Raw genomic sequence first — 27,368 nt, forward strand, 5'->3', positions numbered from 1 at the left:
GAGAAGGGCAGACCCTGAGGCCCCAACCCCATCTGGGACCTGGGCTCAGCTTTCCTCTCAGCTCTTGCCATGTGGATGGAGACCAGCAAGTTTGGAAGTGAGGAAGTGAAGGGTGGAGAGACCTCCTTGTGGCTGAGAAGGACCATTACCAAGGCCCCTCACCTAGAAAGCCCTTGGCGCATGAGGATCTGGGTGAGAAAGGGTGATGAGCCGGGACAGCAAGGAGAAAGCCAAAGGGCTGTGCTGATTATGCCGGAAATGCCTGAAAATCTCAGTCGCACTCTGACACGTCTTTGTGCCTGGCTCTCTAGGTTTCTCTCTCCATCTCCATCTCCATCTCCGTTTCTCTCTCTGTCTCTCTCTGTCTCTCTCTGTCTCTCTCTGTCTCTCTCTCTCTCTCTCTCTCTCTCTCTCTCTCTCTCTCTCTTTCTCCTTCTGTCTCTCTCTGAATGTATTTGGTACAGGGTCTCACTACACAGCTCAGACTCATAGTGATCCTCCTGTTTTCAGCCTCCCGAGTGCTGGGATTACAGGCGTGCGCCACCACGCCCAGACTCGTCCACAGCTCAGTGCACCTGGGGGTGGGGCTGGTGTGGCATGTACCAGGGATCAAACCCTGGTCTCTGTGCTTGCTAAGCAGGCACTTAGTTGCTGAACTATCTTGCTAGTCCTTCCTGGCTCTCTGTTGGAAGTAAAGACTGACTCTGAGGTGAGCGCTCTGCACTTCAATGGCTTGGCCTGCCTCCAGCAAGTCCTCCTGCTGCGCCCCTCGGAACAAGCAAAGGCACCTTCCTCCTGTCATTCCTGGAGCTGCAGCCACCTCAACCTGGAATCATGTCCAAGGTGTTACTGCTCTGGCCAGTGAGCCCAGCTCCCAGAGAACTGCAACCCTTGGTCTTGCTGGAGAGCTGCCGTCTCAGGTCTGGGGCTCTGACTTGGTTGGAGGCTGGACTCCACAGTCCCATAGCAGTAGTAGGGAGGGCGCGGCCCACCAGTCCGCAGCACCACACTCCCTGAGCAGCGCCCAGAGCAGCAAGAAGCCAAGGCCCATAGGGCGGGAGCTGTCCGCGGTCCTGGCCAGAGGCCCCCAGGAATTAAGGCCCAAGGTAGCGCGAGCGCTCCTGCTAAGCCAGGACTGCTTTCCTCAACCCTGCTGCAGGCGAGCCTGAGAGCCACATGCCCTTTATGTTCCCACTCAGTGCCAACCTCCTTTGAGAAATTAAAAGACTATTTTGATCTCTCTCTTCTTGTCCCTCCTTCTGGCACTTGTTACCCTCCCAGCACCCTTCCCTGCCTCCCATATCACAAGGTGAGGCATTTACTTCCAGCCCTGTTCATGATCTCCAGGCAGCCAGGCTGCTCTCCTCAATGCCAGGGCAGGCCAAATTGGGATAGGACCAACACTCGCTGCCCTGGTCAGTGTGTCAAGAGGAGGGGACTTGGAGGTTACCAAATAGTAGCAGGAGCTTTGGAACAGTGAGGTCTGGAACTCTCTAAATCCACAGCACGTCCATGGGCCATCTAAGCTGATTCTGAGCCAGGATGGATGTGTGGGAGGTTCCTTTTGGGGCTGAGTGTTCCTGGGTAGTGAAGAGAAAAGGATGTCGCAGATGTGGTGGCAGCAGGGGATTCTTAGAAACTATGATCTAGGACATGGAGGACAATACTACAGCCCCAGGAGGGAACAGAACATGCAAAGTGATGTGGGGAGGTCAGAAATGAAGGTGGAGTAGGAAAGGAAAATTCCACTGCACTTTCAAATAGGACTTTAAATTTCAATCTTCAAAGTTACCTTTTTGAGGGCTGGCCAAATAGTTCAGTGGATTAAAGCACCTGCAAGCAGGCACAGGGGCCAGGGGTTCAATCCATGCCAGCCCTGCTCCCAGGGCACACTGAGATGGCAATTGAGGCTAGGTGTTTTTGTGCTTGCCTGTAATCCCAGCTCTTGGGAGGCTGTGAACAGACAGATCACTACAAGTCCAATCTAGTAGTGAGACCCTGAACACCCTGCAGACCCTTCCCTAAAATACAAAACAAACAACTTTACCTTTTCTACATTAAAGAAAATAAAAAGAGAGGCCAGGGAGATAGCTCAGTAGAATAAGCACTTCCCTGGCAAATTCAAGGGCCTGAGTTCAGTCTCTGGTTCTGCAATCAATCAATCAATCAATCAATCGAAATAATGCACATGGAGAGAAAACATTCTCTCAGGCTTTCACAGAGAGCAAATTGGTCAAGCAATGGCCATGACTCATCCACATGACTGACACTGACAAAGGATTTACAAACTGTGGTACAGGGTTTCAGGGTAAATCCTGAGGGGATTTGATTGACCTTATCAGATATGAAAGTTACATTTCTTGTTATATAGGTCTTGCTTTATCTTGGTCTTAACCATCCAGCAGTAAAGTATAGCCATGAGGTATAAAAAGTAAAGCCATATTAATATTCTGAGCTGTAAAAGGCTCAAGTCAACAACTTCTGACATTGCCAGTCTTACAGAAAACCCAATACTATTATGGACTACTGGACTATATTGGAATATTTTGCTGAATTCACGCACCTACAATATTTAAATGACAATGGAATACCCTTCCATTGAAATATTGGTATTCCATTCCAATATTTAAATGACAATGACAAAACTAAAAAAAAGGGGGGATATAAATGAACTCAAAATAGGATAGATATACAGCTGCATTCTCTTAATTCAATGAATCGAGAGATTTATTCTAATAGTGTTTGTGGATAGGATATCATGTATTTATCTTGTACAATGAATAACCACTAAGACAACAAAATGCAGTGTTATTATTTATTGAAACTGTGCTAGTAATAGGTTTTGAAACTGTCTCGTTGTTATTTGTTTCTCAATAAAATTATTTTTTAAAAAGAAGTAATAAAAATGGTACAGAATTTAAAAACAAGATGGTAGGAAATTTACAATGGTTATTGGTTTTTTTTTTCCTTTTTTCTTCTACAGATAATAAGAAGCAAAAATAAAGAATGTCAAAACAATATAAAAGAAAATTGAAAATGTTTATTATTATATTATATATTGTTATCTTCAAAGTAGTTGCTCAGATTAAAAGATATAGGCACGTAAGATAGATCAAGCAATATAAACACTATTCCTTTCAATAAACTAATTCCTTTCATGCATCCCAGTTGTGCTTTCCTTTTGAGCAGTTTCTTTTCCTATCACAATATCTATTGTACCTTTTGTATTTTATTTACTCATTCAGTTTCTTATACTAGGGAGACAATATGATATTCACACATATGTATCTGATTTATTTCACTTTTAAGTATGGTCTCTAGTTGCTCCCATTTATCTATAAAGACCTCTAATTTATCTTTCCTTATAGCTGAGTAATACTCAATTGTACAAAAATTACCACCTCTTTTTTATCCATCCTCCACTGATGGGCATTTGGGTTGTTTCCAATATTTAGCTATTACAAATTGTGCTTCTATAAACATGGGTGCACATATATTGCTGTGTGTTATAGTTTGTGTCTAGTTGTTCCCCCAAAGCCTCATGCAGTCATGGGGCAGACTTCTAGAGTTTGTGATTAACTCATGAGGGATCCACTTGGATTATGGGTGTGAGTGCTACACCTGCCCTGGGGCAGGTAATCTGCATTACAGTGTAACGAAGGAAGAGAAGCTAGCCACTTGAGCTGCTGCTACTCCTCCCTTTGCTCTCAAGCTTTTTGCCACTGTAATGAACTGTTTCCCTCTGCCACGTGCCACTCTGCCTTGGAGCCAGCTGAGTCTGGACTGAAACCTTCAGTAACTGTGAGCTAAATAAACAGTTCCTTCCTTCATTTTGAGTGTCAGGTATTTGTCCCAGAAATGAGAGAAGAATAACTGAGACACTGTGATATGATGTTTTTAATTCTTTTGGAAAGATACCCAGAAGGGGAACAGCTGGGTCAAATGGGGCCTCTAATCCTACTTTTATGAGGAAGCTCCACACTGATTTCCACAGTGGTTGTACCAATCTACACTCCTATCAACAATGGAGAAGGGTTTCTTTTTCCTCACAACCTCACCAGCATTTGTTATTGGTTGCTTTCCTAATGACAGCTATTATTTCTGGGGTGAGATGAAATCTCAGTGTTATTTTACTTTGCATTTTTCAGGTGACCGATAATTAACATTTTTTCATGTATTTATCATTTATATTTCTTCAGGGACCGGGGGGATAGCTCATTAGAATAAGCGCTTGCCTAGCAAGCACAAGGCCCTGAGTTCAATCCCCAGTTCCGCCAAAAAAATAAAATAAAGATTATACTCATTTATTTCTTCAACTGAAAAGTATATATTCATCTCAGATGCCCATTTTTTGATTCAGTCTTTGAATTTTTGGGTGTGAGTTTTCAAAATTATTTATGTATTCTAGATAGAAGTCTTTGAGGGACAGTTAAAATTTTTTCCAGCTGTGGAATTTCTTTTCAGTATGTTGGTGATTTATTTTGATGGGCAAATGTTTTTAATAAGATGAGATCCTAGTTGTTGATTCTTTGAAGTGTTTCCCACACAGTTTGGTGTTTTTTCAAGACTCTCTGCCTACACTTCTGTCTTTGAGACTTCTACCTACATTTTCCTCCAGTAGATGTAGTGTTTCTATTTTAGTATTTAGATCTTTGATCCATTTGAATTTTAGTTTAGTGCATAGTGATAGACACGGGTCTAGTTTTATTCTTAAGTATGTGGAAAACGAGTTTTTCAGCACCACTTATTAAAAAGGCTAACTTTCTTACAGGGAACATGTTGTTAAAAATAGGGTTGCTGAGTGTGTTTGTAGTTGTGTCTGTATCTTCTAGTTTGTTCCATTGATCCCCAGATTTATTTTTTGCTAGTACCATACTGATTTTATCACAGTAGCTTTGTAGTATAATCTCAAGCCAGGGATTATGATGCCTCCTGTCTTGCTTTCGTTGCCCAATATTGTCTTTGTTATTTGAAGTGTCTTCTAGCTCCAGATGAGTTTTAGGAATGCTTTCTCAAGATCTTTGAGGTATGCTAATGAATGCTATAAAGTTTTGAGTGTTAACTTTTCATCCTGCTATGCTACTGAATTTGCTTATTAAATCTAGGAATGTTTTGGTGGAGTTTGTGGGGTCTTCTACATAGAGTATCATGTCATCTGCAAATAATGATAATTCCACTACTGCCTTTCCTATCCTTATTCCTTTCATTTCTTTCTCTTTTATATTGCTTTGGCTAATGTTTCCAGAACTATATTGAATATGAGTGGTGATAGCAGACATCCTTTTCTTGTTCCTGATTTTAGAGTGAAAAGTTTCAATTTTGCCCATTTAATATGATATTGGCAGTTGATTTTTCATAGATAGCTTTTTATCAGATTGAGATAAAGAACATCTATTCTGATTTTATGTAGAGTTTTTTTATCATGAATGAATGTTTGAATTCATCAAAAGCTATTTCTGCATCCATTAAGATGATCATGTGATTTTTGTCGTTATAATCAGATACTGTGTATGGGATAATTCAATTTTTTTGTCTTTAAGCATGTCGTATGCAGTACTATATGGTCACTTTAGAGAATGTCCTGTGTGCAGATAAGAAGAATATATATTCTGATGTTGGGTAGAACATTCTGTAAAAGGTCTACTAAGTCCATTTGTTCACAAGCTTGGTTCAGTTTTAATTTTGAAAGATAGTTTTGCAGGGTACATCAGTCTGTGTTGGGAATTGTTTTCTTTTAGAACTTCAAGTACTTCATTCCAAATTCTTCTTGACTCATGGTTTGTGTTAAGAAGTCTGCCATGATTCTGATGGGCTTTCCTTTACAGGTGATCTATTGCTTTTCTCTAACAGCTTTTTTAAAATGTGTTTTTAGTACAGGATCTACAGGATCTACAGGATCTCAGTATGTAGATTGGACTAGTAGTGATTCTCCTGTGTTCAGCCTCCAAAGCACTGGAATTACAGGTAAGTGCCACCATGCCCAGTCTCAATCACTGTCTCAGCATGCCCTGGGGACAGGGCCAGCATGGCAGGCCAGGGTTCAAACCCCAGCTACTGCGCTGTAGCTGAGTAGGCTCTTTAGTCTGCTGAGCTATCTGGCCAACCTTCTAAGAGCCTTTAATAGTTTCATTATCATGTTGAACTTCTGGGATCTTTATTATGGTATGTCTGGGTGTAATTTATTTCAGTTATGGCTAATTGGAGTTCTATATGCCTCACTTAACTATATGTCAGATTCTTTTCCCAAGTTTTCAAAATTTTCTATTACTTCTGCAAATAGTCTTTTTATGTCATTTGTGTTTACTCCTGATTTTTAACTGACACTTATAAGTCTTATACTGTTTTTCTTTGCATCATCTTGTTGGTGTTGTTTGTTATTTTTTCCACTTCCTTGTTATTTTTAAGAGATCATTCCTCTCATGTTCACTAGTTGCAATGCTGTCTTCAAGGTCTGAAAGTCTAGCTTTATTCTTTCAAAAGGTTTTGCCAGCTTTCAATGTAATTTTTGATTTCATGGATATCTCTTTATATATGGTTCATACATTCTAATTCTCTCCTATATAGTTCACTCAAAATTTCCATCATTTTCCTATGCTCCTCTATTTTTTGTCCATATCTTCTTTACATACACTGAGCAATTCTTTCATTATGGTTTTTACTTCTTTTTAGCTAAGAGATTATTTCTGATATGATTTTCTCTATATTCTTCTGCAGTTATTTTTTAACTTCAGTTACTATCATTTCAGAAATATCAGGTGTGTCATTTCTAATTTATTCTATTGACATATATGCCAATCTTCCTGGACTAGTTCTTGGTGGGACAGAGGTTTGAGATTGCATTTTTCTCCTTCATTTTGTCATTTTGTGTTTCAAAAATTTTTTATTTTGTTTTCTGTGATGATGCTTATGAGTTTTGGTAGTAGGTAGCTACATTATTAGCATCAAGACCTCTCTAGGAAAAGTCTTTTCCTTGGGGATATCATTTTTGTCTAGGAGATTCTTGGTTTGTGTCTGTCCCAAAATCCTATCTCTCCAATTAGTTGAGAGTGAGATTTTGGTTTCTGATGTTCTCTGTTCCCAGTTTTTCCTGTAGGATATGGTGACTTTATTACCCCAGATCTTTCCAATATTGTTACACAAGTGCCAACAACTGATTACAACAGATGTGACATCTACCTACAGTAGTACAATTAGCAATAATGACAGCATCAAGCACAATTTAGAAATTAACAAACTGTGGTAACTATTAATTTTATACTTTAGAGCATAGGAGCAAAGTCTATAGCTATAGAACAGAACTAATCATAAATTAGGAGTTTGCATGTTTACCCTTGTTTCAGTTGATTTACTCGGAGTTCTTCTGGAAGAGCTTGTTGCCATGACCTAGGACATTGCTGTTCTGGATGCCCATCCTATGGTTTAGGGTAATGGGCCAGGCATTTGAGTTCCTCTGGACAGAGGCTGTGGAGATTGCAGAGGAGTGGTGAGAAGGATATTGCCCCTCCTGTGTGACTTGGCACAGCTCTTCAAGATTCCCTCAATGAGAGGGGTGGTGGGTGGCGTCTCTCTCCTCAACAATGATCATTATATTGCATATTGTTATCTTTACAATAATTGATCAAATTACCAGATATAGAAAACTAAGAGTTAAACAAAATAAACACTAACTGTTCCTTTCACTGAATTAACAGTAATTAGTAGTACAATTAGCTTTATTATTTTATGAACAATAATCTCATATATAGGTACTATGTACAATATGTACCATATACATTAGTATATACACTCTAGACCGAAAGGTTTATATTCTGCATTAGGCAAGTAGCATGCTTCCTTAAACGTTTTAAAGGAAACATTTTAAAAAGAAAAAAAACAAATATTTTCTCAAATAGAAGCCAGAGAAGCTTTTATAAATGTATTTAGTACAGGGTCTACAGGGTTTCATTACATGGATCGGACCTGTAGTGATTCTCCTGTTTTCAGCTTCCCAAGCCCTGGGATTACAGGTGCACATCACCATGCCCAGTCTCAGTCACTGTCTCAGCATGCCCCGGGGACAGAGCCAGCGTGCCAAGCTGGGTGATTGAACCCGACCCCTGCATCTGCCTAAGCAGGTGTTTCATCAGCTGAGCTACCTGGCTGGCCCCAGAGAGGCCTTAAGTGAGATATCTTCATGTCTTTCCATTCACCCAGCATCAAATGTCTTGTTTCTTATCTCTTTAGAAAGAGAAGCCAGTTGGGATCATGTTGCCAGTCCGGGCAGAACCAGAATAATAATGGCCAATGGCTGTGGGACTCTGTTTTGTCCTACATCAGAACAAGGCATCTGACACTGTGAGATAATGCAGTACATATAATATTACTTGGTTGCTGACATTGTTATGAAGTAGGTGTTTTCCTAATCTGACAAATGAGGAAGCTGAAACTTGGGGAGACTCAGCGTCTGTCCATGTTGGTTCAGCTTGATGGGGGAACTGGCATCTAAGCTGGTGTCTCAGGGCAGCCTATTGAAAGAGACCATACCTTGTAATACATGTGGGATGCACAGCTAAAAATAATAATGTGACACCTAGTTTTCACCTCACAAGACATAAGACAGTGTCATCAGGAAATGAATGTAATATTTTCCCATTTTTTCTGTTCTTTATGCAGACAAAATGTAAAATCTGCAGAGGGCAAGAGCAGCCTTAAAGTCTTGTTTCCTGGTTATACTAACTATATACAGGTTCCTACTGTGCCTCTTGCTTCATAAAAAGAGAGGCTTGAGGTATTGATTAGTGCCACAGCATTTGACCTGCATGTGCAAGACCTCTTCTAGCTCCAGCATTGCAAAAGGAAAGGCGGGGTAAGGGTTAGAGCATGCCATCCCCTTCTGAGCACCTCGCGAGGGCGCTGTCCGCGGTGCTGAGTCTCTCTTTCTGAGTGGCCCTGTTACATTGTCCTTCCGTTCACCCAGCGCCAAATGCCTTGTTTCTGGAGACGCTTCACAGTCATAAAATCTCTATTTTTAATTTCAGACTGCTCTTTCACTGAGAGATTGGTTTATTTATTGATTCATTTCTTTTTGCAAGCTTGACTTTGCAAAACACCTCCTCACCCATTAGCTTTCCCAAGGACTTTTCTGGGAGTGGAAAACTTGGGAAAGTCTCGGCTCTCTCCTTCACTCTGAAATTTGATTTATTTTGTTAGAAAATGGGGCTCTTCCCATACAAGGGATTCAGAACCGGCAGTCACAGGGAGCGTGGTGTTTAAGTGCTGCCCCAGCTCAGAAGGCTTCTTAGGCCAACAGTTGTAAGCACAGCGGCGGTTCCAGAAAGAGTGTATGCCAGTGGAGATGCTGCCATCTTGCAATACTCAGGAACAAATGTAGGATGTGTTCTCCCCAGCACCCAGAGGACTGGGAGCTCAGGGAAAGGACAAGCAGATCGGTGCCTTTGCTGATGGAGTCTGGAACTGAGCCCTTTCTTGTAGCCTCTGAGAGGTCAAGGACATGAAGGTCACACTGACAGAGTTTTCTCAAAGAAACCTAAGAGCCATATCTTAGAAAAGAGAGGAAAGAGGGGAAGATTGAAAGACACAAAGAAAAATGCACCTCTGATTCTTCCTTTCCTAATCTGAACTCCAGACCTGACACCACCCTCTCCATTTGCAAGCTAATTGAAGAAAAGCAAAGGTTCCAGGTAAATTTTTTATTGAGATAGAAACAAAATGAGCTCAGAAAGGAATAAGTGTATTCCTTCTTTATTAAATGCTTCTTCATTTATTTCTTCTGGGAAGAACAAACAATAGGCATGCAAAGTCCGTGCCAACTTTAATCACCTCAGTGAAGGAAGCCAACTCACTCCCTTTCTCTGGACATCACATACTTCCTAAGAATAAGCTAAGGAAGAATAAAGGCTGCAAGTTAACTGCTGCCATCTTTTACTTATACAGCCAATTGGAAAATAAGCAGATGATGTGCTCCTTCAGTAATATTTTATCTTTTGGGAAACTTAAGAAAATCATTTCTCAGAGAAGCACATTTTTCAAGTTTTAATTGACTAAGAAAATCTTCATACATTTGTGGTCACACATGTGGTAGTTTGATATTTGCATACTTTGTTAAATAATTAAATCAAGCTAATTAACATAGCAAGGAATCCCCTCCCATTTATTCCTTTTGTAGTGATGACATTAATCTACACTTCTGGCAATTTGCAAGTATACAATGCACTGTTATTTATAACCATCATACTGCACAACAAATCTCTAGACTTATTCCTCCTGTTCAAAGTTTATCTTCCACTCAGTACATCATTGTTCTATGAAAATTACCTAACCCTAAACTTGAACTTCAAAAATCATTAAAACAATTTCCCTGGGAACTAAAAATCACTACTCACTATTCAGTCTAAAATACTTTTTAATTCTTAAGTTCCAGAGTCAACAATGAACTTCCAGTGTGAAGTAAAGGAGGATTGAGTGAATTCTCTCGCAGACACCAGGCGAAGGATTACACTTCTGCTTGTAATATCACTGGGTTCTATAAAGGCATTAGAAAATATACAAGGATACAAAAGTCCCTGCTTCAAAATGAGGGAACCTCAGCCACACTCAGGCTAAGTTATCATTCCTTCCTTCCAGCTGGGCCACTTAGGCAGGTATTTCCCCCTCCAGTAGCCGATTAGTGACCGCTATTTTCAAATATGCAGGCAGGTGAGACACTGCAAGGCCAATAAAGACCTTTGTTTGCAGTTTCATTCTCTCCTTGTTAGAATGAGGCCGGGATCCAGTGAAGGCAAGTGTCTTACCCAAGGGGACTTCACCAGCAAGAGGCAGGCTGAACACCAAAGTCACATTTCCTCAATGTGCCCAGCACATTTGGTTGTGAATTTAAAAGGAATGATCTGGGATGCATTAAAATGTAAAGAATTTTAATGGCAGAGCTGGGGCCATGCCCAGGATTTACTGTGCATAATGCCACTGCAGAACTACACTTGAAGAAGTCCTATGTAAATCTCTCAAGAATTGACTGTTTGCAAAGCAAGATATAAAGTAGCAATGGAATTTCAAATCATAGCCTTAAAAACACTGATATTCTCTCCCACTGTATCTCAAGTCTTTAAGTGTTTGTGGAATTTGCACAATTCACAAAAGCATGTGATGTTGACCATCACGGGGGCCCCTGGCAGACCCTGAACCTCTGACTTTTCTTCCTCTCACAAGCCTTCCCAGCTAATAGATTTCTAAGGTAATGAGAGAATTGTTTCACTCCAAGCAGCATTGGAAACTGTAAAATTTTATAACTACTGATTTTTTTCCCAGCACACAAATTCTCACTCATCTAATGGATTTTCTATTTAATAATATATTCGCTTATTCAGTCAAAGCTATTTACTGCATATCCAGCAATTGTGTCTATAGTCCTCAAGGTAATTTCACAAATAATCAGAAAACGACACTGGAAATTGTGGGTATCAGGTGGAAAGTCCTAATGCCTTACACGCAGTACTTATCGTTATAATAAAACCTACAAAAATGTAACGCTATAAAACTTTAATGCTTATAACTATTTAATGGGTTCTCAAGTTATAGGAAATTTACATAAGCATGATAACAAAGCCATAGCCAGAATTAGAATTAATGAAAATAGAAAGTGAACTTTGTAGATTAAGATTTATTAAATGAAATAACTCAATTCCAATGAAAGCTTTATATTTTAAGAGTTCACTCCCTTAGGAGTGTATTTTAGGGGCTCACTGTGGCAAATAACAATGGAAACCTGAAAGTGGAAACTCCCAAATTTTAATTAACCTTGATGAAATGCAACAGACTTCCATTGTAGCTAACTGGAAAGGATAAGATTATCAACACTAAATCAAAGAGGATTCCAAAAGATCCATCATTATTTTTGACAGAGGTGTTAATGTACTATTATTTCAGATTAGTCTCCTTATTTGTTGATCCTCTATTTTGTTCCAGAAGAAACTTAAAGCTGTTATTTCAAATTAAGGCTTTCTTTTCAGCGTTTTTGGATGAAAGAGACAGAAGGATTTCCACCAGCAGATTCTCAGCTGACACAGAGTTCTGCCCATAGCGTCACTTTATTTTCTGCAGAGCACTGCAAAGGATTCCAACGTCACCTACAAAGAAGAACACCATTCAGATGGGCCACTCACGAAAGGACCAAACAACCCTCTGGTGTCCACCATGGGTGAAGCCCTGAGGGCCCTGATGTTCGTAGATGAGCTACGCGTCCTCCAAATTTCCTCAGTTTGCAGCACTGTGGGGAGGTGGGAACAGGGAGTGTGGGATGCGCTCGGAAGTGCTTGGGCCGCTACTGTACAGAATGTGCTCTCTCCCACTGACTGTTTCTCAGGAGGGACAAAGTGGGTTTCTGCAGAGGCAAATTAAGAGCTTCTCTGTCCCCTTTTTATGTGACAGCTACAAATGCTTCAAGGAGCTAAGTTACTAAATCTGAAATTGTGGTTACACAAATCTCCTCCCTTGGGGTTACCTGATGTCTTCTTACCAGGAAAAATTCCCAAGACTTAGCTCAAATTTGGTAATTTTATTCTGGACTTACAAGGACTGCTAAGCTTTAGCCGGTTCTCCCTGTGATGCTGACACACACGAAACTCTAAGGAAATGTAGTCTAAGCAGAGAACTCAGCCTAGATTGTCAGACCCCTGGACAGAAGCACCATGCAGTCAATTCCATTTATGCCCTGGTCCCCAGGGATACAGACTCTTCGCAGAGGTGCAGAGACCCTGGAGGTTGGCAAGCCCCGCTCCCTCCTCAGTCTTGAAGACACAAAGGACGGAGAGGTGATGAGGACTTACACAAGGTCACATAGCTCGAGGAACCCCTTAGTTTCTAACGTGTTTCTCTGTGATCCTAGAAACTACCTTGTAAACAGTGGAGCTGTCCTTGCCTTTCCATGGAACATGAGAAAGAGTGCAAAACCAGCCGTGGCCTCGCCCCTCTGTCTTACACGCCAGCCTCTGGAGTGCCTGGCTTGCTTCCTCAGTTAAGGCATCACTCCCAAAGAGTTTCTGAGACAGAGTGAGTGTGGTGGGGTGGGGAGGTACCAGCCTGGGGCTTTCTCAGAGTGGGGGGGGGGGTCACAGGTAGCCATGCCTAAGGTGCCATGACCACGGTGGCCAGGGCCAGTTCTGTGCATCAGAGGTGGCACAGGTCATGTCATGGGGAAACTTCAAGGCTGCCTGCCCTCTTGACGTGGCTCGCACTGCACCAGGCGGGGACCCCAACTTGGCCTGCAGTTCCTCCCTTACAGCACCCCACACCCGCTGTATTTCATCTCTTCATGCAATGGCTCCGTGACCCACTATAATTTTTAAAGAATAGATACAGGGATTTGACGTGAACCCAGTGTGACTCTCTGCTCCAGTCCAGTCTGGGAGACAGGCAAGTCAGCAATTACATAACAATACTAATATAATAATTTGCAAGTGGCATAGGCAGGAAAGACATAGGAAGGGCATCCAACCTAGTTTTCTTAAAAGAAGAAAATCTACGCAAGGCTCAGAAGATGAGATGGCCCTACGACTCTCCAATGGATAGAGAAAGGATATTTTAAACAGAAAGAGTGGTGCGGGAAAAGGCCTGGAGATAGGAGACAGCAAGGGAACTAGAATTCAATCAGTGTTGCGAGAGAATAATTGGAAAGGCCAGAGGCAGAATGGGGTATGCTCAAAGTCCCTGGAGCAGCTGTACGAGGTCTGTCAGTGAGGGAGAGCGAAAGGCCGGAGCTGAGCTCCTGTGTCGCTAACAAAGCAAATAGGAAGTGACACTTAGGGGATGGGACTGCAGGCAATGTGGTGTCTGTCAGATCCTTAGAGGACAGGGATGGAAAAGCAAGGGGTGAAAGGAAGCTAGGGTGACCGCCAGGTGTGGAAAGGTTGTGCCTAGGACAGGACAGAACCCCAGGGGTCAAGAGTGAGATGCCTGAGGTAGTCAGACCTCTGCACCAATTCTCCCTCAGCAACCCTGCGGCCTCTGCAGAGACACTTTCTCCTTAATTTGAAGTCTCACCACTTCTGCTGTTCTCAAGGTAAGAAGTCCGAGCCCTCTACTTCCAGGAGGACAATGTGGCCCCGTGAGGTGTACCAACTCACTATTGATGGAGTCTGCCAAAATCTTCAGCTGCTGGGTGTTGTCCAAGACCTCGATCCTCTGGGTGTAGGGGTTGTAGTGCACTGAGAAGGGCCGAGGGATTGTGGCAGCGAAGTTCCTGAAGGCACAAGCACATGCCTGAGTGAAGGGCGCTGTTGTGTGGACGTCACTCTAAGCGTTCTAGGGACGTTACCCTCTTCTGGAAACGCTGAGAGCTCACTGAAGCCGAGGGTGCCAGAGCTAGGGCTGGGAGGGGGAGTGGCGCTCTCTCAGGGCCTCTTGGGGAGGCTTCGCGTGTGTCACCATGTGTGCAGACTCATCTGCACACAAATTGAGTCGCCTCATGCCAAGAACACAGAGCCAGCTTACAGTACAGGCATGCAATACAATAAAGCCATGAGCTCTTATTATTAAATAAGATCAAGAGAGTAAAGAGAACCTAGCCAAAGAGTGCTATGCAGAGAGAAAAACAGAAAGCTCTGAGATATTGGTACACATTGTAAAGAAGGAAATACAGCTCTCAGGAGCTGAATAAAACTCTAAGCTAGCAGCACACATGGAGTAAGCCCGGTGACTCAGGAGGCAGAGGCAGAAGAGCTGGCCCGAGATCCTCACCACTCCTTAGTGAGCTCTCCCAGCCCAGTGAGATCCTGGCACAAAAGGGGGTGGAGCTTTGCATCAAGGTCAGTCCCAGACTCACCCCCTACAAAACCAGCCAAGAAACCACAAAGCCCAATCTTCTGTATCTTGAGAGCCATACTGAATTCCAGCTTCTCGAAACTCTTTTGTAAATATCATTCCTAACTTAACCTTCACAGAAACCTCGAGAAGTACTATTATATTCTCATTTTTCAGATCAGGAAACTGAGGCTTGGACACCTAATGACCTGGGCCACTGCGGTCAGTAAGCTGCATGCCTGGGAAGGAACCCAAGCGATTCCAGTTGGTCTTCCTCACTTTCTCACCTTCCCAGGAATTATTCCTGGCTTGGAGAGAAATCCTACCAAAGCACCTCTGTGAGGGGCATCAGCAGTATAATTAACAAGAAATTCCACACACATCACAAATACTATTTTTAAGACTTCCCCTGGTCAGAGTGAGAGCTGCTGAGCCAAAGACAATAGGAATGGAGGCAGGAAGGGCCCCCAAGCAGTGGGGGCACCCCAGGGCCTGCATCAGGCTGCACGAGCTCAGATTCTGCCTCTGCCAATCATGGCCCGTGTCCCTGGGCAACATTGCCTGCTCTGCAGGTGCCTCTTCTCCCTCCTCTCAAAGATCCAGCGATGGCTGTCTCACCCCAGAGAGGGGTGGCAAGCACTGTGAGAGTTTGGGGGCTCTTGATTTACTCTGATGCTGGGCCGCACCCTCTGTGCAGTGCCTCCATGTGCCCCGAGCTATGCACCTGCACTGCGGATGCATGTGCCCTGGAATTAGCATAAGGCTGGGCTGCCTCCTGCAGTGATCCTTGGACACATCCCAGGAGGGCCAGCCATGGTGGTAAATTGTCTGGACAAGGACAAGGAGATCTTGGGGGGAAGATGGAAAGGAGGTAAGAAGGCCAGGTCTGGAGGTATAAAGTGAAGGGGGCGCTTTTGGGTTAGGAAACTTCCCTGACTGATCTGGCAGGGCACTGTGGTGGCCACGCTGTGCCCACGTGGAGGCAGGGCTGAGGTGGTGTCCACACCAAGAGCGATCAGGTGGCAGGGCTGTCTGCAGCTGGCACATCCAACCACCCGCAGAGGTTGGGACAGCGCCGGTGAGCTCCAGCTGCTGCACAAGGCTGTGCAGGGCCTGGAGTCCAGGGCCTGGGGTCCTGGCCAAGACCCCCAGAATCAACAGCAGCCTGAGTGGGGAGACCTGGGGAGCGAAGGGCCCCGTGGGGTGTTCCTCACCTCACTTTCTCCTTGGCATCACTGAAACTCTCAGCCACATAGTAGAGAGGCTGGAACTCAGTGATGGTGTATGGCTGGACCGCCATCTTCTCCAGCTCCAGGGGCAGGAGCTTCGGCTTGTCGGACAAGCAGTGCTGCAGGCACCAGGGGAAAAGCTCTCAGTTAAATCCAGACCAGGATCCCTGAGCTCCCTGTCCTCACTCCAGTTCCTTCCAGGCTGCAGCCCAAATACAGTGAGCTGTGTTGTACATTCAGGATCCAACCCTGAAGAGCTCTTCTAAAACTGACACCAGGACAGAAAGTGGAAAATTCATCCTGACCACTTTCAGCTGAGGGGATGGATGGACACTGCCAGAGCCATACCTGCTTGGCCTGTGCCTGCATACATTCACGGCTGTACACTCCAGTCAAGCTTGGGGCCAGGAGGTGCCTCTTCCCCAAAGGCTCTGTACTTGCAGATGAAGTTCCCCCAAGCTATAGCTGCTAGGGTACCAATAAAGGGTGACTTCCGAACCTGCATCTCGCCATGGATGCAAATGAGGCTCCAAATGTCCCAAGAGAACTGCCTCTCTCACCCAATACTTTCAAATCCATCTTTGCTCCCTGGTAGGGTCGTACCTGTAATTCACCAAAGGATGACAGGAGCCCAGCACCATAGGCCCTGATGGAGTCTCCTTGCTTGCAGAGCCCAAACTCCACAGTAAACCAGTAGATCTAGGAGAGAAGGCCAGGCCGGGCACACTCTTGAGGAAGAGGAAGGCAGAAGACAGCCTAGGACCACAGCTGGCCCCTCCAGGTGGGCCTGTTCTCTAACCCAGTGTGGCTACTTCTCCGGTCCCATGTCTCACCCTATCCCATCTCCTGTTGAGCAAAGACTTGGCTGACCCCAAGATATGATGCGAAACTCTGGAAGGCATTGAGAAGCCCCCCCAAATATATCCCAAGTACTGCTCTCTCTACAATGGAACTCCTTTACTAGAGTGATATGTTCCTACAATGCTCTTAAATTAATAGTGATGATCAGGGAATCTTACCAGGCAGAGCTGTTGCAGGGAATTCAGAGATAAAAGAATCAGGGAGAATTTCATGTTCATGCTAAAAACCTGGGCATTGCTGAAGTGAACTATTGTATTTATCCCCTCAGATAACCAAGTTGTTTTCTTTCTAATGCATCCTAGATGCCTGGCCTGAGGAAAAAAGTCCTAGGGCCCTGGAGCCAAGAAGAACCCAGGGCCAGTTAGCTGCTGGAGACAGGCGGAGTCATGGAGAACCAGTGCTCAGTTGCCAGTTGAGTTGGTTTGTGTGACTAGAGAAGGCTGAACCCAGGGAGGACATGAAAGCTCGGTAGCCCTGAGCTCCTCCCATGCAGGAGAGAGGTTTGCAGCCCAGGGAAAGAAGGGAGCTTATTAAGGGCAGAGAAAGAAGCCAGGACAGCTCCCCGCCCAGTGTATCAATAGCTTAATTTTTCTGAGATGTTAGGTTGACAGTGGGACTGTCATTGTTATGGTAGCCAACACCATGTTCTGAGTCTTGAGCTGGTGTTTTGATTCTGACTGACAAACATATCCAGCCGCTTCTTGGATCTCTGTAGCAGCTCATTTTAAAGTTGGGGCTTACACAGACTTGATGCCCATGACAGACCTCTGAGGCAGGCAAGACATACGCTGATGCGCCCAGGGGCTCAGAACATGGAGAGAGACATACTGGATGTTTTCAACCTTTCTGATGAGCTGAATTCACAAAATCTGCTAAGGCAGTTCACCTTAATGGTAGGCTTACATTTATTTGCAATTGTTAACTCCAACATAAACTTTTATTTTTCCAATTTCCTGCCTGGGCACTTAGTGAGAAATGTGGGTCAGTGTCAGGGGAGGAATTTTATAAAACCGGAGAGGAGCAAAAGGAAGAAAACACCTCGTAGGCCACTGAGTCAAGGTTTCCTTGACTCCAGTCCTTATTTTTGCATGTGAGAGGAAGGAACTTAGCAAGAATGAGCATCATATCATAGTGATATATGTCTACCTATGTTTATAGCAGCACAATTTGTGATAACAAAATCTTGGAAACAACCAAGATGCCCATCACCTGAGGAATGGATGAAAAAGATGTGGTATTTTTATATAATGGAGTACTACTCAGCTATAAAGAATGATAAACTTGAAGCCTTTATATTGAGAGGGCAAGGGAATCTCAAGGGCTATTGCTACAGCTTGTGCGTATTTCCCAGAACACCATTTAAAGTGATGCATAAACATCTGCATGCAGCAGATTGAAAAATAAGTTCATTAAAGAAAATATCTAAATGGAAATTTTACTTGTCACCTGCATGTTCTGATTTCCCCCTAAATGGCCTGACTTCCAAACAAAGAGCGGCTCTCCAAAGAGCCTGGGCTGTAGCCTCCTGCACCCCACCCCGAGGGAGCGAAGAGACTCACGGTGGCCAGCTTCTCGATGTACTCGTCGGGCGCCCCCAGAGAGGCAAGGCCGATTTCCTGCAGTTGAGGAAAACCAGAGTCACTGGGACAGCCCGTCTCCAAATGCCACCCCGGCTCCCAACCCATATGTGACCCCAGGAAGTGACACATGGCCAGACACCTTTGAAAGAGCCCTGAGAGACACTGTGTCTTCCTGGGCCACACCCCTCAGAACCACAGATCCCCAGAGCAAGAGACATCCTTCACCTTCACTTATTGCCTTTGTTACAGTTGACAGATGAGGAAACTGAGGCACACCAAGAGGAGGTGACCTGCTTATGGTCACACATCTGGCTGATTCCAGCCCAGTGAGGATTCCCTACAGCCCAAACGGAATGTTCCTAGAACACTGAGTCTTAAACAGGGACCTTGATGACAGCACAGGGGAACTGTGGATAAGTGACAAGTGTCCTCGCAGGTGTTTGCACTGCTGCAGTCCGAAATATCAGGGATCCGGAATCCCTTCCCGCCATAGCTCGGACTGCAAAACTTCTCCAGTGGTCTGACTCTTCTACAGCTCTTGCTGTGTGTGTGTGTGTGTGTGTGTGTGTGTGTGTGTGTGTGTGTTCCCAACTATACAATTCATTCATTCTAAAAGTATTTATCCAGTGCCTTCTATGCACCAAGCAACATACAAAGTAGAGATCCTTGACCTTGCAGTTTGTAGTGCAGACAATAAATAACAAGAGTCTACATAGATGTGTGAAAAGGGATACATTCTTCAGAGAGAAAAAACACATGGAGAAAGGAACAAGGGGGTTAGGAGTCCCAGGGACTGTGTGGACGTCAAGGTTAAGTATCCCTGAGAAGGTGCTGTTTGGGCAAAGACTTAAGGGAGACTGTTGATTCTATGGGCATCTGAGGGAAATGCACCATAACCCAGATCTGCTGCCAGTGCAAAAGCTCCCCAAGGAAGGAAAGTGTGGTTAGCTCAAGGATCAGAGAGGGACCAGGGTGGTTACTGTGATGTGAGGGAGCGATCCAGAGCTGGGTTGTGAGACCATTTTTAGGACTTGGAATTTTCCTTTTAGTGCAATAGGAAGTTGTTTTAGGGTCCTGAAAATAGAGGTACACATGATCTGATCTGTGTCATCAAAGACTCTGTAGGGGATTAAGGACACCAGTGAGTTGGCTACTGTAGTCAACGGGAAGAAATAATAGAGGCTGAGACCAAGATGGTAGCCGTGGTTGCAATGGGAAATAGATTCTATGCATATACTGAAGGTAGAAGCTTGGCATATTCTGACAGAACAGTTGTGGGATAACAGAGAAAGGGCGAGAAAATGTCCTCAACCTCTTTCACTTTCAGCAACTCAAAGGGTGGAGGAGCCATGGAGTGATCTGGATTTGTCTTCAGGTTAGAGGAGGGGATCTCACAATTGTCTTCTGGACAGGACAGTAAAGGAAGATGTTGAGCAGGAAGTTGGATGTGTCTGCCTGGCTGGAGGGTTCAAGCCTGAGCCCACACTGTTTATGATCACAGCTACAGGGCATTGTCCACCCTGAGGTGGAGGAACCTCCCCAAAGGAGTGGTTCAGGACTAACTACTGGGCCTATTTTGGAGCAAGAGGCTACACTTCCTGCATCTCTGGGTCTTGCCCTGAACCAAGCCCACAGACTGACCCTTACTGAGCTCAGAAAATGCTGTCCAAAGTAGAGTGAACCAAATCCAGACACTGCCTACTTTAGCCTGGCTCTCCTGTCCTCTCCACTCTGCCCTATCTCCATTCCAACCACCTGCCCAGGTGGGCCACAGTCCTGCATCTAACAAAACTCCACCAATAATTCCAAGACCAAAATGGTACTCTATTCTCTTAGCCACCATTCTTTCTAATCTCAGAGCTTGCCTAAAACAAGGGCTCTCAATATTTTCCTGTGTTCCATATCAACCCTATAAGGGCCTGTTTTGGGAAGAAATCCCTTGTCATTAGATGCAAAAGAAACATTATCAAGGAAATGTCAAGTGAACCCCGGGCTTCATAGATTACCCAGATCTATGTTATAGATTTGCAATCTGTCCTGACTAAGGGACACCATCATGGCGGCCGTCACTACACTGTCCGTGATGATTTTCCACGAGCAAAGCTCAACCAATCCTTGAACACAACAACTTCTCAATACACCACCAATGCTGAGCTCCACAGTTTCCCAAATTTCACAGAGAAGCAACAGCGTTGTTTAGAGAATTTGTGTCTTACAAATACATCTCTCCTTTACTCCCAAGCAATAAGTTCAGCCTTTTTCTTAGTTTGTGTCAACTATAAAGCAGTAACCTCTTCGTGCAGCAGCAGAGAGCTGACAGGAAATGCTTGTAGGGGTCACGCGTGATGGCATCATCTCTGCTCTGGAATTCACCCTGGGCCCCACGTGTACTTATTTATAATCCTTCCACTTGATCCCCATCCTCCTCTGTGAGTAACAGAACAGGCAGGAAAGGCTTTCACTTCTGCTTCTGTGGAAACTGAGTCATGGGGGAATCACAGGGGAACATGCCAACTTGCCCCTGGCCCTGTGTGTGTCCCAGTCATCCTCTAACTTTCTTGAGACCCCAGCACCTAAGCATGGCTTGAGGCTGCTTCTCAGAGCTAAAGACACATGACAGGACATTTTCCTCTTCCTGAGGCATTGTCTTCAGCTTGCTCGCTGCCGAGGAGGGTGAAGCAAGGTCGAGGCTGCCCCTTGGACAGTGGGGTGAGCACTTTAGCTCTTTACTTATCTACATACTTCTTCACTTTGTCAACTCTAAGTAAGATTGCTGGTTGGGTTCTCAGCAAAGGTCATGCTGTTCCCTTCATACACCAGATGTGCTAAAAATACTGTGAATTTTTAAAAGTTTTAAAAGTGTTTTAGGCACAGTAAAAGGCATATTGCTACAAATTCTCTCCAATGTTAGCTCTTGTTTTGAGCGCACTGATGCCAGCCTTCTTGTCACTTTGGGAAGCACTTCCGGAAGTGCTCTTCCCTGTGTGTCTTTTTTTTTTCCTGTGTGTCTTTAGCAGTGCTCTTTTGGCTGCCTGGTGTCGGGAATTGATCCAAAACATTTACTTTTGATGGTCCTTTTGCTTTTGGGGAGGAGCCAGAAGTCACTTAGTGCCAGATGTGGTGAATAAGGTGGATGAGGAGACACCATGATGTATTTAAAACTTGGGCCTGCCTTTCCATTGAGGGTAGTCAATAGCAACATCTGCCATAGTTTTGGTCACACGTAGTAAAGATGCTCACGTAGTCTCTGACCCTTCCTTGTACGTACATACACAAATGACTGTCTGAAAAAGTAAAAGTGGGAAAGTCCCTGAGAAAGGTTGGGGAGGCAAGTGCTAGGAGGATGTGGAGTTAGGTAAAATGATTTCTGCACAGCGATTGGAAAGGATTATCACAAGCCAGTGTCCCTGGAGTGGGTACTCAGCCATCTGCACACAAATACACATTTTTCTCAGATGGAATCATAGAGCTGCACCTGGCCCCCACTTTTGCAGGGCAAGTGAGGGCCCTTCCATGGGCTCAGCTCCCTGGAGCCATCCGTCTCTATAACCACCAGGAGGCTAAGAAAACCCATTCCTTACCTGGGAAAATTGGGCAAAGCTGCGATCTGAGAACAAGGGCACATGGCCCAGCAGCTCGTGGCAGATGTCCCTGAAAGAGAATGTGCAGAGCTGCAGCATTCGGGGCTCAGAGAGAAGAGCACTGTTGTTCTGAGCGTCCTGCCAAGCTCCTGGCTGAGCTGAGGGACACGGGCACCTCCCACCCCAACTCTCCTCCTTCATCAAGACTTAACTAGGGACATAAAATACTCTCAGGTATTCTGTATGGGATCTCAAAGGCAATGCCGCTCTTCTCTTAGTCTGGATAGAGATCAGCAGCCAGGAAAGAAAGGCCCCTGCCTTATGTGACATGCTAAGTGTCACAGCCATTAGGAACAGGCAACAGTGGTCTGTAGCTATGGATTTGGGGCAAGCTAGTGCATTTTTTAAAAATATAAATTTGTATCAGAATAAGAGAATAGTTAAACTCCAAAGCAGGAAGCACGGTGGCCAACCACTGTCTCCTCTAGCCAAGACCAGGTGTAAGCAAAGCGCCTCCGGAATCCCCTCCTGAGCACTTCAGAGGGGCTCAGACAGCGGCTGTGCTTGTCCCGTCCCCACCCCCACCTCAAAGCTCTGACTTTCAGAGGTGAATGACACCCTTGTTTCCACTGCTTCGGGAGCTTCAAACATTCATTCCCAGGATGCTCATGTCTCTGGGTCCAAATCTGGCCTATCTGGACAGAGCAATCCCCAGGAATAGTTGAGTTCGTCTCCCACTGCTTACGTCCAATAGTCCGGCAGAGACTTGTGGACCAACCTGCCATGAGCCCAAACCTCGTTCCCGGAGCAGGAGGGGACCACAGCCGCCACGGCAGCCGGACGGAGGGCGGTACTCACGGCTCAGGCGTGTACATGGGCTTGGACCCGTGCCTGATGTACTGTGTGCAGTGGAAGACCCTGAAGGCCAGGCCGCCCAAGAAGTCTCGAGACGACAGCAGGCCAGCTACAGGCCGGAGGCGGAAGCCGGTGCAAGCTGGGAGACAAAAAGAGCAGAGCTCAGAGCCCGGCCCGCGGAGCCCCAGCTGCCGCAGGGTCCCACGCAGGGAGCAGACCCCGCGGCTGCCTCGGAAGCCCGGCTTTGGCTCCGGGCGGATTTGGCCGCAGCCTCTGCCACACTAGCTTCTGGGTGGCTGACTGAGCTCAAAGCCCATTTCTGAGCTTCGGTTTTCTCCTCTGGCTTTGGAGCAGCCCAAGATGGACAGAGCAGTGAGGGTGAGCAGCGCAGCCCAGAGCCAGCATCGGACATGGCCGGGGACGCGCTGAGCCCTGCTCCCTGGTGGTCAGCACTAAGCGCCTGGCTGGGGGCTGGGGGGACCTCAGGGAGGAGAGGAGCCCTGTGGAAAGATCAGCCGAGGCTCCTCTCCTGGGCCCCAGCGCATCCGCCTTGTGAAGGGAGGCAGGTGCTCTGGGGTGAATGGTCTCTCACCCCGCACCCAGGAGGCCTTCTGCTCTGCGCTGCGCTGTGAGCCACGCCCTGCGAGGTGCAGTGGGATGCCCAAGTCAACGGGGGAAACCCCTTTTTCGACAGTAGGGCTCTATCACATAGCTCTTTTAAAAGCTGACATTTTAAAAACATCACATCTTAATTCCCAAAAGATGTGATCAGAACATAAGGTGAATGTGTACAGTGACAAGTTTAAACATACCCCGCCTCGCTTCGAGCACGCTCCTCCCGTGGCTGTGGCCCTGTGGGGGCCACATCCACCCCACTCCGATCTCCCACCTCTGCTTCTAGTCTCCCCGGCAGCTCGGCCCAGTGCTGCCCGGCTCAGCACATGTGACGCACAGAGCCCTTCATTTCTGTAGCCCTCTGGCCCATCTCCCCACGAGTTAGGGTGCGGCCAGCACCCGCCAGCTGATCGCTTGTATTTTGCTGAGCTAATACCTTCTAGACAGTAGAACACCTATGACTGGAGATCAAAAAAGAAGTGAAGAAATGAAACCACGTGCATGAGGAACACATCGGCAGAAACGATGGAATAAGTGTGTTTAAAGTGAGGACGGAGTATTTTCAGAGGTTTAATGGAGATGTGTCCTTTACCATAACTTAAAAACTCCAGCTAAACATTCACCATAGTTTTGATCACCCCTGTACCCCCAGCAGTGCTGTGTGGGGTCCTGCCCTGAGACCACCCATCCTGCCCCGCCACGCACGCTGGTGGCCAGGTGGCCACAGTGATGGTGCAGAGCTGGTTGCTTTCAGACGCAGCATCTCTGTCCTTCCCACAATGTCCCTGTGAGGAGCCACAGGCCACTGTCTCCATGTGGCACATGGCAGGTGACAACAGTCAGTCAGGCTACCCAGAGCAGGTCAGAGGCAGGATTCCTCACAGATACAGACTCAGCTCAGAGCTCAGGGCCCCACTTTGAGCCCATTTCTCACACAAGCCCTGTGCCCTAGGGCTCAGGACCCCGGGAGGCCACGGAGTGGCCACACCATGGCCACAGCCGGGCTTGGGTATAGAGGAGGAACACTGAGAACAAGCAGCACAGTGAGCTTGGCTGGGAAGACTCTCCCCAGGGTGGGAGCACTCATCCAGGGCTGACCCACACCCACGCAAGTCCACAAGCGCACAGCTCACATGCGCCCCCTTGGGCTCCTGCCTGCAGGCTCTGTGCCCCTGACTCACTCTGCAGGAACTGGGAAACATCTTCCAGCTGGGGGATGTTGTCCTCGCGGAAGCCGCAGTACTTCTCCAGAAGCGGGAAGATGTGGTTGTGCTCATGGCATGCGTGGGTTTTATACAGGGACTTCAGGGTCCTGAACACTGTCCCCCACGTTTTCTTCTCTTCCTCTGTGTACTCCACCCGGGGGATGGGCTGCCCACTGGAACACAGCACAAGCGAGTGTTTGTGGGTCATTTGGAAGAGAAAAGCTCCACTTCTGGAGCCAGGAAATGTCCTCTCGGCTCCCCTTGTGCAAGAGTAACTTGACTAAATGTGGATACAAGCTCTAGCTCACCGGGTGCTCTGTGGATTTGCTCTCCCTCTGAGAAGTCCCCTGGCCTTTCCACTCTGCTAACTCCCCGAGGATCTCCCCGGGGTGGGGGTGCCCATCCATCTCCCTTCAGGGCCCCGCAGGTGACCTCCAGGTGGAAAGTAGCAACTGTGTGGTAAGCCATTCTTTTAAAAGGTCCTGAGCCGAGTTATGAGCAGGAAGAACACATAAAGACCGAACGCAGCCTGGCCTCCAGGGACAGTGACTTCCCGGAGTGCACGCCTTGTGCTGACTCGGAGGACACAGCATCTGGATCCAAGGAGGACTGTGTGTCTCAGAAGGACAGATCCTGCTCCCAGCAAGGCCCCTCCCGTCCTTTCCAAGTTAGGGCTCAGCTGAGGCCTTGAAAGCAAAGTCACCGTTATTTTCCACAAAAAGGCAAGTAGGGATCAGGGGAAAGGATGAATTTTTGTTTAGGAATTGAAAGCAGGATAATTCACAGCATCTTCTGGTGGCCAGTGGAGATCGTGAAAGAGTGTTAGTGAAAGAGAAAGTTCCTGCCTGCTCATGCACCAGTATTTCAGGACTAAGTGGAATAATGAAGGAGGAAAAAGAGGATTTGGAAATAGTGGCTGCTTCAACACTCCAGCCCAGCGTTTCCTGGCCCTGTGGCCCCAGCCCTGTGGCCTCAGACGACTTGGCAAACCTCTCTGAACATCCGTCTACTAGCTGTAACATGGGTCCATCTTAAGGCACCCTCTTTGGACAAGACCAAGGGAGCTACTATGTGTAAAGTACCTACCATGGTTTCTACTGACAAATAATAACCACTGGATAACTGACCACTATCATTGTAACTGACTATTGTTTAAAAAGAGAGACACCTGTTAGCTTTGTAACTGATTTCAAGGAATGGTAGCATCTTAGGCACCAAGATGTTCTATGGTTGTCATCTGTTGTTCCAAGGACCCAACAACTCTTCCCTATTCTTCTAATACAGCTTTGTCCTTTCCTCTCAGATTGTGAGGTATGGACACCAGGAAGCTCCATCCTCAGCACCAGAAGTGGTCATGCAATCAGATTTGCCCAATCAGAGAGTCTCATTCACCTGGCCACTGGGATTGGCTGAGAGATGGCCTACATGGTAGGCAAGCCAGTGAGTCTCAGTTACGAAGCTCTGGTTGACCTCATTGGAAAGACACAAAACTTGTAACTGAGCTGGAGTATCAGCCTAGAGATGCTGGGTCCATCCCCAAGACAGATGACCACTGCCTGGCAAGAAGGCCTGGGCAGAGGACACTGAGCAGAGAGGATGTGGAGTCCTGGGCCTGCCTGGTCTACAGTCACCCAACAGCCACATAAGTGGTGACAATGACTCTGAAGATAAGGTTGGAACCTAATGACATCACCTAGTTGGTGTACAACTTTGTAAAGCTATTTAACCTTCCTAGGCACTAGCTTCTTTTTTTTTTTTTTTTTTTGTTCCTCGAATGCCTTCAGGGCACTTTTGGCCAGCAGGAGAGTTGTGAGGTTCGAACTCCAGCAACCTGAGGCTGACAGCTTTGTGGAAGCAGCCACTTAAAGGACTGAGCTAGGGCCAGGCCCCCGGCACTAGCTTCTTGATGTGAAAAGTGATGAGTTACTATTAAGCCTAAACTAAATAATCAGTGCAGAACATTTAGCAAAGCCCAGACACACAGCATGCAGGGGATGAACATGACTCGTTACTACTGACATGCTGAAGAGGAGCTCCTGAAGGGGTTGAGGGGAGGAGAGAAGTTGTCCTTTAGTCCCTTCCTGCGCACATCCGGAAAACCCAAAACCACCAAGCCAGTCTCTTCCCAAACAGTGTATTTGATACTTCCATTTTCTTCTGGCTGAAATAGGGTGGGGGAGGAGCATAAGGTCCCAAAGAGAGAGAAGGTTTGGGGGCCAGCAGGGTGCGCTTGGGGTTCCAGGGCCAGCACAGCATCTAGTACCCACGATCAAACCTGAGTCCTTGCGCTTAGCAGGCAGGTGCTTAGACTGCCGATCTAGCTCCCCAGCACTAGCAGCATTTTTAAAAACATATATCGTTAAAGGGATGGCTTGAATTCCTTTCACTCCCTCCTTTCTCTCCCTCCCCCTCCCTTCATCCCCCCTTCAGAGGAAAGGCAGGATTTTGCACACTGGTGTCTTCCATCCTGGAGCAAGGGCCAGGCACTTTGGAGTTTCTCTCTTGTCTCCTTTCCCTGCTAGGCAAGACTCACTGGTGGTAGTTGTAGGCGATGTCAGCAAAGTACTTCCGTCTCGCTCGGTACACGGGATCCTTGAAGCCCTAGAAGAGAGCAGGCGCTCAGTCGGTCATAGAAAGCCTTGGAGGGAG

At 46.1% G+C, this 27,368-nt stretch overlaps 1 protein-coding gene across 1 annotated transcript in view; it reads right to left on the reverse strand.

The window, feature by feature from the left end:
• Window positions 1-11,636: 11,636 nt before the first annotated feature.
• The window catches only part of Pah (phenylalanine hydroxylase), a 57,079-nt gene continuing 41,347 nt past the window's right edge, over window positions 11,637-27,368 (reverse strand). The window contains exons 5-13 of the mRNA XM_004623848.2: window positions 27,253-27,320; window positions 24,696-24,892; window positions 22,903-23,038; window positions 22,045-22,114; window positions 18,443-18,499; window positions 16,626-16,721; window positions 16,008-16,141; window positions 14,118-14,233; window positions 11,637-12,122 (exon numbers count right to left, since the gene is read on the reverse strand). Of these exons, the coding sequence (XP_004623905.1) occupies window positions 12,079-12,122; window positions 14,118-14,233; window positions 16,008-16,141; window positions 16,626-16,721; window positions 18,443-18,499; window positions 22,045-22,114; window positions 22,903-23,038; window positions 24,696-24,892; window positions 27,253-27,320 (918 nt within the window). The 3' untranslated portion in view covers window positions 11,637-12,078. The remainder of the gene's footprint in view (window positions 12,123-14,117; window positions 14,234-16,007; window positions 16,142-16,625; window positions 16,722-18,442; window positions 18,500-22,044; window positions 22,115-22,902; window positions 23,039-24,695; window positions 24,893-27,252; window positions 27,321-27,368) is intronic.

Source organism: Octodon degus, unplaced genomic scaffold, assembly GCF_000260255.1.
Source record: "Octodon degus isolate 3935 unplaced genomic scaffold, OctDeg1.0 scaffold00004, whole genome shotgun sequence".
In the NCBI taxonomy this organism is placed as follows: domain Eukaryota; kingdom Metazoa; phylum Chordata; class Mammalia; order Rodentia; family Octodontidae; genus Octodon; species Octodon degus.